We start from the raw sequence: 15,233 nt of genomic DNA, 5'->3' as shown, positions 1-15,233 counted from the left end.
TCCAAAGGAGCATAATTTGCCTTCGATGTCTTTAAAAACTCAGAATCCAGTTCTAGGGGTCGAGAGGAGGTCCATAGGGTGAGTGGGTGTGGCCAGGGAAAGAGTCGTCACCTCAACACCCAATTTGCTTTCAGGCCTCCCTCCCAAAACAACCCCCCCCCCACAAAGGCTCATTTGTAAAGTACTCATCATACAAGTGCTGGCTAGGAGTCATCGTCTATCTGAAGCTAAATAACCGAGGATGACAAGAGTCAACAACGGGGCATCCTTGGAGCCATTTTGTTTTAACCAGATGAGGAAATAGAGGCCTGCCCAAGACCACACAGTCAAGATCTGAACCCAGTTCTCCCAACACCAAGTCCAGTTTGCTTGGTTCCCCAGACATCCCACCATGGACAGAACCGGTTTTTGCATCTTTGTATTAAAAGGGTCCCGGTTCAGGGAATTGGCAGCAAATATTTGCTTTGGTAATTGGCTTTCAGCAGGAGGCTGCCAGCTTTGATCAGAATCCCATTCCAAAGGGTGCGAGGAGAGGACGCAAATTCACAGACTGCTCCCGGAGCCTCCCTGAACCGTCCAGGTATTGGTTTCCCCATCTGCAAAATGTCAGGCTCATCATGGGGTGAAGGGGTTTTAACTCGGGGTGGCCAGATGATGGGGCAGGTGTCTGGGACATTGGGGGGGGGTGTCAATCTTTATATATCCACTGCCTTTTAAAGGAAACGTTCCCATCCATTATAACCACAAGCAGAACCCGGGGTTGTGACGACAGGTCCCTAGGTTTCTCCGGATCCCAGCCATGAAACACAGAAGGGAAATGTGGCCAAGGCAGCTCAGGTGCGCCCGAGAGGCGCTGGCCAAAGTTAGTGTGGGAGCTGGGAGGGGACGTCTCAGGCTAGACCCCAGTGGTTCTCTTTCAGCTAATGCTCCGGCTCTGGGGCTGTGTGTGGGCCTGCTGTGGGCTTTCTCTTGGGACTAAATCCTAAAATTCGTGTTCTCTTGTGGTCCAGAGTCCCTGGAGAGAGGAGAGGGGGGGAAAGAGGGAAATGGCTGGGACTGGAATTGTTTCTCACACGCACACGTGTGGTTTGGGGCTCAGAGCGAACTTACCTGATTTGATTGGAAACAGAGTCCATCCAGGTCACTAGAGAAGAACGGACTGTTTATGGAAAGGAAGCTTGTGGAAGTGGAAGATTCTGCACCCCTCCTTTCCCTTCCCCCAATCCCTCTGTAAAGCGCTCTGTCTCTCCTTGAGGGGAAGGAGGATAACAGGGCAGGATCAAGGAACCAAAGGATGAAGAATAGTACTCACTCTTACTCCGGGGAGAGGAGGGAACAAGAAAAGCCACAGAGAAAAACCCTGAGAAAGGGGCTGGGAGCGAGCTGCAGGTGAACCAACTCAGCCTTGGCGGCCTCAAGCCCTCTCCCCCGTTTGGGCGTAAACTCGGTAAAAGAGGGGCCAGCTGGTGAGACTCAGCCCCCGCCTCTGCCGCGAGTCCCGCCAGCACCCAGAGCCAGCTGCCGGAGGGCTGAGGGGAAGGGTGCCCCCCCCCAGGCTCACCAAACCGAGCAACCAATTTTCAGGAGGTTAGTCATCCAGCCCCCGCGGGGCCCCGAGGAGGCAGAAGGGATTTCTACACCCGGGACAAGGGCCATCTTTTCCCAATAAGATTCCCGGATCTGTTTTTATTCACCCTTCAAAATTTAAGACCCTGGTGTCCTTCAGAGTAGAGGGAGACAGCGAGAGACAGGAGAGAGAGAAAGAGAGGAGAGAGGAGAGAGGAAAAAGAAGAGAGGAGAGAGGAGAGAGAAACAAGATAGTCACCAAGATAAAGAGCAAGCAGTAAGAAGGAGAGAAAATGGGAGAAGAAAGAAAATGAGGGAAGAGGAAGAGGAAAAACAGGAGAAATGTGAAAAAGAGGTGGAGAGGGGAAAGGAGAGAGGAAGAAGAGGAAAGAAGTGAAAAGAAAAAATAAGAGCCCCATTCACTTCCTCTTTTCTTATTCCCTAGGACACGGACAGAGCAGTAATTTGGGAGAAAACATCTCTAACAGAGGGAAAAACAAAAGCTCGGATTTGCCCGAGTCTAGAAGCGAAAGCTTGTTCCCGCAGCCTCGGCAGCCTGTAAAATAACCATTTATTTTAATATATCTTAAACATCAATAACAAACAGCCCAAACTCCAGTGATAAATGTCCTTTTCCCAATCATCAGCCTAAAGTGCCAACAGCCACACGCCCGCCTCTTGCCTCTCGCCTTACAGAAACCAAGTAAATGTGACCGACCTCTCTCACACACTTTTTTTTTTTACACTGTTAGGAAAAAATTTAAAAATAATAATAATACACATTAACAAGCCTGTTGGTCTTTTCCGTTAAAGAGCTCTGTCCAGGTGTGAACCCAGGCGCGCCTGGCCGCCTCCCGAGGGGCCCGGGCGAAGCGGGTGGGGCCAGCTTGGGATTTACTTTCGCTGCTCCCTCCGTCTTGTAAAGGTTCTCTACGCTGGCTCCCCCAGACCGTGTCCATGGGCTCCGGGACCCGGACCTCCGCGGTCCCAGTTATCATAGCTGAGGGAGTCCCGGGCTGGGCGAGTGGAAAGGTGGAAAAGAGAGGTCCAGGCCCCTGCGGGACCCCACAGGACGGGCCCCCAGATCTGCCGACTTTTGTTGGAGGTAGCGGAGATGGCTGGGGTATTTATTCCAACGGAAGCCACTTTTGTAGCATCCCCTGGGGTTCCGGGGTCGCTTCAGTCTGCAAGGGGGCGCTCTGGAGCAGCCCACGACACCCTCTCCCCTCTCCATAACCTCGCTCCGTTCTCCCACCGCCGTGGGCCAATTCTAGGCACACTCGGGGGAGAAAGAGAAATCAGTCCAGAAAGGAAACTTACAGAAAAAGTTTGTAACGTAATATAAAGCCGCAACAATGTAGCGCCGCGGGCACGTAACAGCAACAAAGTAACGCCGCAACAACGGAACTCGGGAACAATGGAACAATGCCACAGTAACCCTGGGGGCGGAGCCGACGGCCTCGGCGGCGGCTGGGAAGCCCTTTCCCACTTGAGCCTGGAGGCCGACCCTTGAGCTCCACCTCTTGGCGCAAAGTTTCTGAGTCCAGGCCGGGAGTGGACTGGCCGCCGCCCCTAAGTCCACAGCCCTAAGGCCAGGCCGGTCCAGTCCATTCTGGGAGCGCCCCTGGGAGCCTGAGCGTGAGGGTCAGAGGGAGACGGAGCCTGGCCTTCACTCCCGGCCTCGCCAGGGGCTGGCACCGCCTTTCTTTGCTCCAGGCTAAGGGGTCTCGGGCTTTTGGCCTGGGATCAGGGGCGGAGGCCGCTTCCTCCGAGTTCTGCCGACGGGCCCTGGTGGGCGCGGGCCTTCAGCATTTGATTTTGTTGACTTTGAGATCCTTCACTTGCGTGTGCAGCGTCTTGTGGACGGCTAGAGTCCTGGACTGGCAAAATCCCTTCCCGCATTCCTGGCACTTGAAGGGCTTCTCTTTGGAGTGTATATACCTGCGCCGGAAAAAAGACGCTATTGGTAACCCGACGCATTCAAACCCCAAGGCGCTTCAAGTGTACGCTGCTTCGGCAGGCGCCTGCACCCGCCTCCCATCTCCCGGCCAAATCCCCAGCGGGATCGGAATCCCGCGTGGGGGGCCCGTGGGGACGCTCTGCAGTGGAGACCCAACGAGCTCCGAGACTGTGCAGTCCGGAGGCCCGGGGAGATTCCCAGAACTTAAGAGTTTTGGAAAATCTGGGCTTGCGGCTGGAGAGACCTATCTATACCGGGCCCTGGGATAGGGAGCAACGGTTACTAATAAAAGGGACCAAATAACAGGCTCGGGAGTGGGGCAGTATCTGGCTAATAATTAGAATAAAGCCGAAGGACTTTGGCCGGAGGGACTGGGACTGCGCGGCCGCGATGTCTCGAGCGTTGGCTCTGGAGAATAACCCTCAGGGCGGCCATTTCAGCCCGGGGATTTGTCTTCCTTTGGGAAGTAAAAGTGTAACCCCTGGAGGGCAGAACAAACCTCCCCCCACCCTTTCCCCTAGAGGTTCCTCTGAGGAAGCTGGGGTTCGGAGAGGAGATAGCTTGTCCCTAAAGATTAATTTCAATCACGTGGCAGAGACGGGAGTCAAAGCCAGGCTTCGCGAGGCTCTAGCTCACGTCATTGCCCCCAAGCCTTGGCTCCCCAGCTCTCCGGAGCGCTCTCGGGGTCCCTCGTGGGCGCGAGGTGGGTAGCTGGGGAAAGCTTGAGCCGGGGCCAGGGGGCCGCCTCATCCCTGCCCTCCCCCTCACCCCGGCCGGCCCCTCACCTGTGGTCGCGGAGGTGGTCCTGTCTCCGGAACGCCTTGTGGCAGATGTCGCAAGTGTAGGGCCTCTCGTCGGTGTGCGTTCGCTCGTGGATCAGCAGGTTATAGGACTTGGTGAAGTGGCGACCGCAGAATTTGCAGACGAACTCTTTCTTGGTCTTGGAGGGCAGGCGGCCGCGGGTGGGCTTCTTCTCCGGGGACAGCTTGGTCACGTCGAGCAGGGCGCTGAGCCCCGGCGGAGGCGAGCCGGGGCCCTCGGCCTGGCCGAGCTTGGCCGGGTCCTCCTGGGTGGCGGCCAGGGCCAGGTTGGCGAAGTCGAAGCGAGGCTTGGCCTTGAGCGGCGGCCCGCCGACCCCCCCGTCCTGAGGCTTGGGCTGGATGACGTGCGGGAACCAGGGGAAGGCGGGCAACGGCAAGCGGGCGTCCACGAGGCTGGACACTGCGCCGGGCACCTTGGAGAAAGAGGAGCGCGGCAGGTGTACGGCGGGGTAGCCCAGGGTCCACTGGTGCAGGTGCACGGCGTGCAGGGCGCTAAAGCCGTAGAGGCTGGGCAGGTGCTCCGAGGGCACGGCGGGCAGCCCGTTCACGGCCTGCAGGAACGAGTAGTTGGTGAGCTGAAGCGACGGGTGGATGGGCACGGGCGCCGGCAGGGTCTTGCTGCCCATGGCGGTCGAGACACGATTTACCTGCGGGGAAAGGGGGGGGGGCAGAGAAAAAGGGGCGGTGAATAGGAGGGGAAACTGGACCTCACCTTCGGGTTACCTCCCCGTCTGTTCCCTCGCCGCCGCTGCCCCCTGGACAGTTAGGATGAACCCATTGGAAACGACCCTCACCCACCGCCTGGAAATGACCAGCCAGTGCCCAAAGCCAAAGGCAGCTCGAAGCCCCGAGATTCCTCGAGCCAACGATGCCGGGGTCTCGTAGTCCTCGGGAGCTACTTTAGAGACCACGGGAGCACAAGAAGAAACTGAGGAAAGGAGGGAGAGGCAGAGAGGCCGTGCGACAGAGGCAGAGAGGCGGTGCGACAGAGGCAGAGGCAGTGGCAGTGAGACAGAGGTGCTGTTGCCCCCTAGATCTCTGACCTCCAAATTTTCGGCCCCCTTGACTGATGGTTGAGACTCCTGGGCCGCAGGCGCCGAGGGGATTCTGAGTGACTTCCCCCCGCCCCCAGGCAAACCTTGCCGACGTGAGCCCGAGGGCGCCTCTTTTCCTTGTCAGAGCGCCCCCAGCCCCGCGTCCCGTGTCACGACAATCACCCTGACCCCCGGGGTCCGCCCGATTCCTCCGTTCCCGGGCCAGGAACTTTGGAACGGATCTGGGAAGGGGGGGTTATAGCTAGGGCCCCTCCAGAGCACGCGTACGTACGGCGTCCAAACAGAAATAAACTTTCACACTCCGAGAAGAGCAAACAAGAAACACATTGGCCCTGGAAGGTAAACATAGACGCACAAGGTCTCACGTACAGACAAACAAACACACCGGGAGAGATCCAAACAGACACACCTTCACGCCCAGACAAACCCCGGCAATAAACACTCAGCCCCCGAGAAACACAAACACAGAGCCTCGCTGGGGCGGGCCCGCGGATAAACACAAACACGCTCGAACACAAAGAGCCGCCCCTCCAAAGGGCCGCCTCGCCCGGGATAAACAAACACCCCGAAGCCGGGATTGAGCCCAGCGAAGGGGAGACGCTGGAACGCAGCGGGGGCGGCGGCAGCGCGGGAGGGGGCGGCCGGGCCGAGCGGCCGGCGAACACTTCAGCGCCCCGGGAAACCGAAATCAATGATCGGAGGGACTGGGGAGCAAAGGGAGCTGAAGAGATAAGCCCAAGCCGGGAAAGTCACCCGGAGGCGTGGGCGCTGAGACGCTCACAGTTGTACAGTGTCACATTCGACTTTAACAAAGCCAGAATCCTCACCCTGGGAGGCTGGGGGGTGGGTGGGCGGGGGATAACACATACTCTGCCCCACCCCCACTCCCCAAGGCGCAAAGACCCTCCTGCGGCTCGAGCCACACAGAAACCCCAAGGCCAAAGGACCCCGGGCAGGGTCGGAAAAGCCACTCCCTCGTTTTAATATCGGAGTAAACTGAGGCCCCGAGGGGCCAAAAGACTTGCCCACATTCCCCAGCTAGGAGCTAACAAAAGTGGGACGGGACTGCAACTCCTCGGACTCTGAATGACAAGTCTGTTTGTGTTTCGCTCTCCTCGGGCCTCCTCATTCTTGGTTTTCCCAGCAGAGAACGCGGAGCCAGCCCCGCTGGTGTCCTAGCCCTCCCTCACGCTCCTTCCTACCCCCTCCATTTCGGGGCACGCCAAGCAGGCCCTCCCTCCCTCCCTCCCTCTCGCCGAAGAGCAAGTAAACACCTTGGCCTGGCTCGCTATCCCGCAGCTGGGAGGGCGGAGGAGGGGGATCTTGGCGCTCCCCCGCCCCCGCTGGCCCTGGGTCACCCAGACTCGGAATCCTTCCGTGCCCTCCCCTCCCCCAGGTCCTGGCCCCGCTCCGGTGCATCCAAGAGGGTCTTTTGGACGGAGGTGGAGAGTGGAGGGGAGGCTGGGGCTGCCTGAAGGCAGAGAAAGACAATGGCAGAAGACACCCTTCTTTGCAGAACTCTCTGGGTCCTGAACCGGGGGAGCCTCCCAGACTCAGCCCCAGCGGCTCTGTCACCCTGGCAGCCCAGCATTAGCCGGCCAGCCCTAGGAGTCCCAGCTGGGCGAACTTTGTACATGGGACGTCCTCGAAGTTTGGGTCAGACGCAGCAGAACGGAGAACGACGGCCCCGAACGGGACCTTCTCCAGCCCAGCCTTACCTTAGCCAGAAGCTGGGACTGAATCTCAGGGCGGGAACGCGACTTAGGCTGACCAGAAAGTGTATAAAGCCCGGAGCGGCCCGCCGGGACCTTTCCAGCGCCCCAGCCCCCCACACACTGCCTCCTCTGCTTCCCAGAGAAGCCCCGGCGGTGCCCAAGCCCCTTCCCCGGCTGTGGGGTCATCCTGGCAACTGGGCCGAGGAGGGGGAGCCCACTTACTTCTGCCCCGGCTTTGCTCCCGCCCCAGGTTTCCCCTTCGGAAACTGCAGGTCGGAGAAGGCAGGGTGGGGATCACAAAAAGGGTCGCGCTCCCTTCTTTAACAGGGAGAGAGAGAGGGGAGGAGGGAGGGAGGGAGAGGGAGAGAGACAGAGACAGAGACACAGAGAGCACAACTTTGTACCTCTAAGGGCACTTCAGGCAGGTGGCCCACGGTTATTAAAATGGAAATCGTTCCAGAAAAAAACCCAGTAGGTAGAACCCGGACCTCCCAGCCTTCATCACTTGCATCCAGACACCTCCAGGAGCAAGCCCCGTTTCACATCCACACACTTGGCCAGGCTGTGGAGACCCCCAGAATCCTCCGGAAGGAGGGGGTGCTCCTTCCCCTAAAGGATGCCTAGACCTCAAAGAAAAGAGGAAGGGACTGCCCGAAGCTATCTGAAATGAGAGAGCCCATCCCTCCCTCCCTCCTTGCCTCAGAATTAACGGAAGGCCTTATGGCTGTTCTGCTTGGGTGCCTTCCCCCCCTCCCCAGTGTCAGAAACTTTGGGGAACAGAGCCCCCTGAGTAAGACGGCTGTTAAGTGCAGTTCATTTGCATATTTTAAAAAGCTCTTCCTACCCATGCCTTTGGCTTCCATCCTTGTGGGAATCTTTTTACCCCTATGTGGCAACAGGGAAAACAGTCTCCCAAAGGAGGAAGCCATTTCGGAGCATGGACCTTTGCGGTCATTTCATCTGGCCCCCTCAATCGATAAACATTTATTAAGCTCCTACTGTTTGACCAGGCACTGTGCTTAGGAGGAAACTGAAACACACAGAGGAAGGCCTGGGCCACCGCAGCCCGTAGTCAATTGATGTTTAAAGTGCGTCTCCAAGCCGGGTCTCCAGCCTCCAACCCCCTCGCTCTTTCCCGGTGAGCCGCTTTCTGCTTGTAACGATCCCGGGACCCTGGGGGGTGTCGGGTTCTTAGGGGCCCTCTGAGGTCAGCTAGGACGGCACGAGAGGAGTCGGAGTCGTGAGCACCGACAAAAAAGGAAGAGGGTCTTTTGTAGACACCCAGGGAGAGGAGGAGGGAGAGAAGGAAAGGAGAGGTGGAGGGGGACCTGAGCCACAGGAGCCTCCGGGAAGCGCACAATTTGAGCCGGCAAACAGTGGTTCGGATGCAGGAGCGTTCAGCCGGGAAACCCGCGGGGCGAAGAGCAGCACGCCCCCTCCCCTCCGCTGCGCGCCGCCCGGGGTAACTGGCCCAGTTTGAATGGAAGGGAGCTGCAGGGAGGGGCGCCCGCGGAGCCCACCACACGCAAACGACGCTATACCAAACGCAATGTCTTAACAATCCACTCAGCGTCAAGCAAAGAGGGAGCCTGGAGTCCCGGAGTCTAGACCTGGCCCTGCCTCTGACGTTCCGGGTGCGACAGTGGGCAAGCCTCTTCTGAGCCTCAGTTTCCCCTTCTGAACGAGGAGGAGAGCCTCTCCTGCTGCACAGCCCACGTTCCTAGGAAAACAATCACTTTAGAATCGGGCCAGCGGTGGGTCGGGGCGCTTGGGGGCGGAGGAAGCCCGGGGGAGATGAAGCTCGAAATCTCAGAGGCCAAAAGAGATTTGGGTTCTCGCCGGTGTGCTCGCTTCCCCCGAAAGCGGCCTGGAACGGGGTGGGGGTGGGGAGCGGGGGAAGGAGGGTCCCTCCGAGGACATCAAAGACCCCGCTCCGAAGATCCTTCCTCTTTGATTTGGGGCTTACCTCTACATTAACTACAAGCACGGATAAACAGATCCTTATCTCTGTCTCCAGCCTAGCCCAGCCCGAGCACTCCCCACTCCTCTTCCGTCCCAGCCGTTTGTCAACGGTGTCTGAACGAGGGAGCCTGGAAAGCCGTGGCATCCGGCCACGGGGGATGCAGCGAAGCCCCCGCCCGCTCCGGGCCTCCGGCGCAGCCCGGGCCCGCGCCCCTGCCCTCGAGCCCCGCCGCGCGCCTTGCAGCCTCCGAGCGAAGGCTGGCCGAGCTGACCCGGCCCGGCCCCCTCGGCCCAAGCGCAGCCCCTGGCTGCGGGCCTCCAGCCGCGCTCTGGGGGCTTCCTAATTGTGGTCCTTTCAGAAGATGTGGAGATGTCCCGAGGGAAGCGACAGCACGTCCAAGTAGATCCGGGACACGGCTTGGGGTGGGGGTGGGCAAGAGCCCCAGGTTAGAATTCCAGTTGACATTCTGTCGTCTGTCTCTCTGTCTTTCTCTCTCTGTCCTCTCCCTCTCGCTGTCCCTGTCTCCCTACCTTTCTCTGTTTCTGTCTCTCAACCTCTCTGTTTCTCTCTCTACCTCTCTACCTTTCTCTCTCTCTCTCTCTCTCTCTCTCTCTCTCTCTCTCTCTCTCCTCTCTCTCTCTCTCTCTCTCTCTCCCTCCCTTTCTGTCCCCCTCTCTGTCCTTGTCTTTCTACCTCTCTCTTTCTCTCTACCTCTGTCGTTGTCTCTCTACCTCTCTCTCTCTCTCTCTCTCTCTCTCTCTCTCTCTCTCTCTTCTCTCTCTCTCTCTCTCTCTCTCTCTCTCTCTGTCTCTACCTGTCTGTGTTTCTGTTTCTCTACCTCTCTGTTTCTGTCTCTGTTTCTCTGTTTCTGTTTCTGTCTCTTCCCCACCCCCCTCCCCAATCAGTCTTTCCTCTTCTGCCCTAGCCTAACCGCCCCAGGCCCCTGAAAGCCTTTTGCGTTCTGCCTTGGTAACCTTCCGCCCGTCCGGGCCTCGCCTGGAGCTGAGCACTGAAGCTTTGGGTGCTGGAAATCGAGTGAAGGGGACAGCCCTGGAGGACCCCGGACGAGTTCGGATCGAAGCGCTCTGTGAACGCTAAAGTGCTTGCAAACGCTAGCTTGGGAGATTCCTTTTGGAGCTTCCCGAACCTCTCCCGGTGGCCCTAAGGGAGTCCGGGCTGCAGGCCTCGGCGCAGGCCGGGGGGAGGCGAGATTGCCAGACCGAGCAAGGCGGGTGGGGGACGGAGGTTTGAAACGAAGGCGAGTGAAGTCGGGAAGGACCCGGGTTCGAATGCTGGCTCTGAGTTAACGGATCCAGGAGAACTCGTTTTCCCTCCCTCTCTGCCTCACCTTCCTTAGCTATACAAAGGAGGGACTACTTCGCACCCCCATTTTACGCACTGCAAGAAGCTGACTCCATCCCAGGCCAGTGTTGAGGAAAGCGCTAGGAAGTTTAGTTCTCCAAGAACCAGAGAAACGGTTGTGGACTTTCTTGTTAGCAGGTCCCCTCCGCCACCTCCCCAGCTTCGGAGACCTGCGGCGAAATGCTGCCCCTGGGCTCGGAGCTGCGCGGGGAAACTCGTTATTTTCACCGAGAGGGAAAAGAAGGGAGAGCCCAGTGCTCCAAGCTTTGGACTAACGCCCCCACCCAAAGCAAAGGAAAGAGAGAAAGAGAAAGGGAGAAAGAGAAAGGAGAGAGAGAGAGAGAGAGAGAGAGAGAGAGAGAGAGAGAGAGAGAGAGAGAGAGAGAGGAGACCAGCGCCCCCCGCCCAGTCTCAATAATAGCCAGACCCTGCCCTGGCTCGGGGTAACTTAGAATCGGCCTTCGCCCCCCTCCACGGCCCTTCTCAGGGTTCCCCCTCGAGGGTGCTCTTTCTATTCCTAGCTCCGCGAGGATGGGCCCGCTTTGATTTTAATTAATCTCCTGTGCAGGGAATGGAGAAAACTGGCCCCGTTTTCCTATCACGCAGACAACGGAATTGGGGCCAAGAGCAACTTCCCTGCCCTGGGGCTTTCTGGAGACACCCCTGGGTGTCCGCGGACGCCCGTGGGTGACCGCACGCCAGTGCCGAAGCCCGTGGGCGTCCGAGGCGGGCCCTACAGAACAAATAGGCCCCGGGAGCCCCAGCAGCGTCAGTATTAGGGTATTAATGGCTTGTGCCGAATCTATTACAGGCTTTCGGGTCTAATTGGCCGTGGAAGCCTTAATTGCTTGCGTAAACCCGGCTAGGACCCGGGGCCCCGGCTAGCGAGCTCCGGGCAAGGCCGCCAGTTCCCTCCTGCAGCGAACTGCTGCCGGGAGGCTAAGGCGGGGCGGGCGGGCAAAGCTGACCGCGGCCGTCCGGCCTCCGAATCCGAGAACGGCAGAAAAAGTCGCAGCCCCCGGTGGCCGCGGGATGTCGGCCAGCTTTGGGCCAAGTCAGCATCTTCGGCCGCCCGCCGAAGCCTCCCGGAGAGCGTTCCCGCGTGGATCCAAGAGCCCGGGACTCCCTCCTTCCTTCTATAAGTTCCCTCGGGGATACTGAGGCCAAGGCAGCAGATCTCCCAGGAGGGCCGCTGGAGCTCCCTCCCTCCCCGGGCCACAGCGCGGGGCTCCGCGGCTCGGGGTCCGTTTGCCCTGGCTCTCGGAGCTCGCCCTCGCTCCCTTCTCCCGAGCCCGGCGATCCGCTCCCCGCTCTTCTGGAACCGTAAGCCCTATTCTTCCTTCGCACTAAATGTGGGACATTCTGACTTAACCCGACCTAACGAAAAACGGGGAACGAAGTGGGGCATCCCCTACCTACGGCTCTCTTCTCCGGGCTCTAACTCTCCCAATGTCCACGCCCCGGTCCGGTGAGGCGGAGGGTGCTCAGCTCGGGGCCGCTGGGCCACCGGTCTCTGACGCGGGGCGAGGCGCCCGGGCCGCCGGCTGTGTTCGGACTCCTTCCGGGGATTCCGAGGGCCGAGCTGGAAGCAAGGGGAGAGAGCGAAACCGAGTGCCGAGGGGCGATCCCGACAGAGATTGGGGGGAAGGAAAGGTGGGAGCTCGGTCTTGGCGCCCTGGGGGGAAACCAAACGAAGCGACGCCACAGACCCTGGGTTCGGAGTTCGAGAGCCGGCGCTTGGATCTAGGCGTGATCCTTGATGTAAAATTTTGATTCAGTCAGTTCTTTCCCCCCTAGTCTTGGGCCTCAGTTTCCACTGCTGTCCAATTAGGGGACTACACTACAAGTTCTCTCAGGGCCCTTCCAATTCTAGGTGCTTCGGACTTAGAACCCAAATCCCATCCCTCTGCCGGCTGCTCGGGAATGCACCTGTCCCGGTGTAGCGGAAGCCCGGAGCCTCGCCTGCCTTCGGTGCTTTAGCTCCTGGCCCACCGCTCTCTAGGGGGACACACTTTCGGGACCCCTGTGGCGCGGAAATTATGAGGCTGCCTGATTTTTAAAGGGGGAATCCCCTTTCCAAAGTTGGGGCTAATCTGAAAATCCTGTCTCCTTTTTGCAAGGACCTCTTGCTCGAGTGGCGGAGGCACTGCGGAGTGGCGGGGGCAGCAACTTGGGAAAGGGTGAAACGTCCTGGGACCCCAGAAAGCAGCTCGATTTCCCTGGCTCTAGTCCTGGATGCTCTTTGGCACAGACCCACCCGTGCCGGGAGCGGGGATCTCGCCTTCTTTCGTGGGACCCCTTTCAATCTGGCCAAACCTAAACGTTCGGAGGTTGGGAAGGGAGGAGACGCGGAGTTTAGCAGCCGGGCGGGATAAGGAGTGTGAGTGTGTGTGTGTGTGTGTGTGTGTGTGTGTCTGTGTGTGTGTGTGTGTGTGTGTGTGTGTGTATGCGCGCGCGCGCGCTGGTGTTGGAGGGTATCAAAGAAACCTCGGGGGTACAGAACTGGCATACTCAGAACAGTCCCCCCCTCCCCAAAAGCTCCCCTTGCCCAGAACACGGCAAGGCTGTGGCCGCCGAGAGCCGAGTCCCGTCCCGGCATTCGGCAGGCGGCAGAGAATCGCGGGGGCACTTACCCTCTAGGAACCCCGATCTCCCGACGTTCGACTCTCTGCCAATCCCGCCTGGGCAGGCGACGGCTCTGGGCACAGGGGGCACAGACGGCTGGCTCGGCCGAGAGAGCAGCCTGGGGCCGCGCGGGTCCCGTATGCGTTCTTGCAGCGGGCTCGGGCTCCCCGTGATCCTGAGACGGCTCGGGGCTCGAGCTTGCTCGGGGATCCCTCCAGCCCCAAAGCCCGCGAGCCTTTCGGTGACTAAGAGTGATCGCGTCCAGAGCACCTGGGAAAGCGGCCCGGAGAGTGGAGTTCAGACTGCACTGGTGCTTTCACTGAGAGCCGCCTCCTTATTTTAATCCACACTCTCCCCCGCCCCCTGCCCTCCCGCCTCCTAGCACTCCCCTCCCCTCCCCTCCTCTCTTCTCGTCTTCCTTGCCGGGTCCCAAAACCCTGCCCCGCGCCTGCGCACTGGGAAGAAAAGTTTCTTTGCCCAAGCACTCCCCGGGATAGGAAAGGAAGGAACGCGAAGTGGGGAGGCCTTCAGCGCCGCAGCCAGACCCGGTTCCCATCCTCCCTCTCCTCCCTCCTTTTCCGTAGCCCGGACCCTTGGGCTGGGTAGCTCGAGACACAAGACTGCCTGGACTGGGGAGTCTGTTCGGGGGCGCCTCAGGGCCCAGGGGCAGCTAGGAGGCCTGGGGGCACGCTCCCGGGGGGGCCTGGTTCCTCCTCTTAGAGAAACAGAGCCCCCGAGTGCGTCCCGCCCAGCATCCCGAGGTGCTGCTCGGGCTGTGCTGGTCTCCCTTGGGCCGCGGCCGGCTCCGCAGGGAAAGCCCCGAGCCCGTCCCTCCCGACCCGTTCCGGGCTCGCTCCCGCCGAGCTCAGGCCGCTCTTGGCCTTCCCGGAGCTGCGGAGTACCGCATCGGGCCATTCCCAGCAGAGCCAGGCTAAACGGGGGCGGAGGGGGGTGCGGTCCAAGGCGCAGCCGTAGCCCTCCCCGGGGGAAAGGGCGCCTCCACCCCTTCGGTGCCCCTGGAGTTTGCAGAGAGCTGGAGAGTGCAGTCCCGGCTGGGCTCACAAGGACAGGGCGGCCCCTACTGGGAGCGCGGGCCGGATTGGGTGCAGGCTGAGCAGGCCCCTCGGCGGCCTCGGGAGGGCCCCAGTGCTCCGGCCCCGGCTGAGGTTTGTCTCCCGGGACCGCCCCCTCATCGGGTCCGCTGGGAGATGGCACAAGAGCCCGGGGAGACCGACCTCGGGGCCATGCGCGCGCTGGGCAGCCCCTGCACGAGCCCCGGCTGCTCAGAAAAGCTGAGTTCGGAAAGCGAGGGCTGGGAAGACCGGGGTGCCGCCCAACGAAGCTGCGCCTGCTTTGGGGGCGGGGGGCTTGTTTTTGGCTACGGGTGGGGGGCTCCGAAGAGCCTCCTCGAAGTCCTTTCCAAAGTGTGCTCGGGCAAGAATGTGCGTGCGTGTGCGTGTTCCGCACGTGTGCATGTCTAAGTGCGTGTGCACATGTGCGGTCATCGCCTCCTCTCCGGGGGCGCTCTCCCGTCCTTCTGCCTGTCCGCGGGCCTCCCACCGTCTCTCCGTCTCGCTTCTGATTCTCGTTCCATCGCCTCTTCCTGCCTGTCTCTGTCTCCCTGCTCCTCTTTCTCTTGGTCCGTCTCTGCAGTCTCTCTGTCTCTCCACTTGTTTTCCTCCTCCGATCTCCCCCGTCCCCCTTTGCTCTGCCCTCTCCCCAGCCTCCTGCTTCCCCTCACCTAAGCCTGCCCCTGTGCTGGCGCCCCCACCCCACCCCGGCCGAACAGTGGCGTCCTCCCTCCTCGGGTCCCCAGCCGCGGGGCCTACAAAGCGGCGGCCGGAGGAAGGGCTTCGCCCCGGGGCTGTCTGAACCAAGTTGGGCGCGGGCGGCGCTCCTCCGCCGGCCTCTGCGTTGTCTTTCTGCCTGCCTGCAGAGGGCACCTGCCGGGGGAGCAGAGGCAGGGCCGGGGCCGGCGGCTGAGCCCGCGGACCGTTCTAGGTGCATCCCCTCCCCCCTCCCCCGCACCGCCGAGCTGCACCAGGACGAGGGGGGCCGCGGCCTCAGTGCCCCGGCCCTATCTAGGCCGCTGCGTGGCTGTGGGAAGCCCAGCGTTCGGTGACTCGGGAGCGCTCCCGAAAGGCCGCGGGCTCTCCCCTCACCAGC

General features: G+C 60.4%; 1 protein-coding gene across 1 annotated transcript; it reads right to left on the bottom strand.

Annotated features, from left to right (window-relative positions):
• Window positions 1-2,120: 2,120 nt before the first annotated feature.
• OSR1 (odd-skipped related transcription factor 1) lies at window positions 2,121-13,396 on the bottom strand. The gene is made up of 3 exons (XM_051974105.1): window positions 13,076-13,396; window positions 4,312-4,994; window positions 2,121-3,507 (listed from the first exon to the last, which is right to left on the bottom strand). Exons 2-3 carry the CDS (start codon window positions 4,971-4,973, stop codon window positions 3,372-3,374), a joined length of 798 nt encoding a protein of 265 aa, XP_051830065.1. The 5' UTR covers window positions 4,974-4,994; window positions 13,076-13,396; the 3' UTR covers window positions 2,121-3,371.
• Window positions 13,397-15,233: the final 1,837 nt, after the last annotated feature.

Source organism: Antechinus flavipes, chromosome 2 (assembly GCF_016432865.1).
Source record: "Antechinus flavipes isolate AdamAnt ecotype Samford, QLD, Australia chromosome 2, AdamAnt_v2, whole genome shotgun sequence".
Classification (NCBI taxonomy): Eukaryota; Metazoa; Chordata; class Mammalia; order Dasyuromorphia; family Dasyuridae; genus Antechinus; species Antechinus flavipes.
This window is presented reverse-complemented; position numbering and strand designations above follow the sequence as displayed.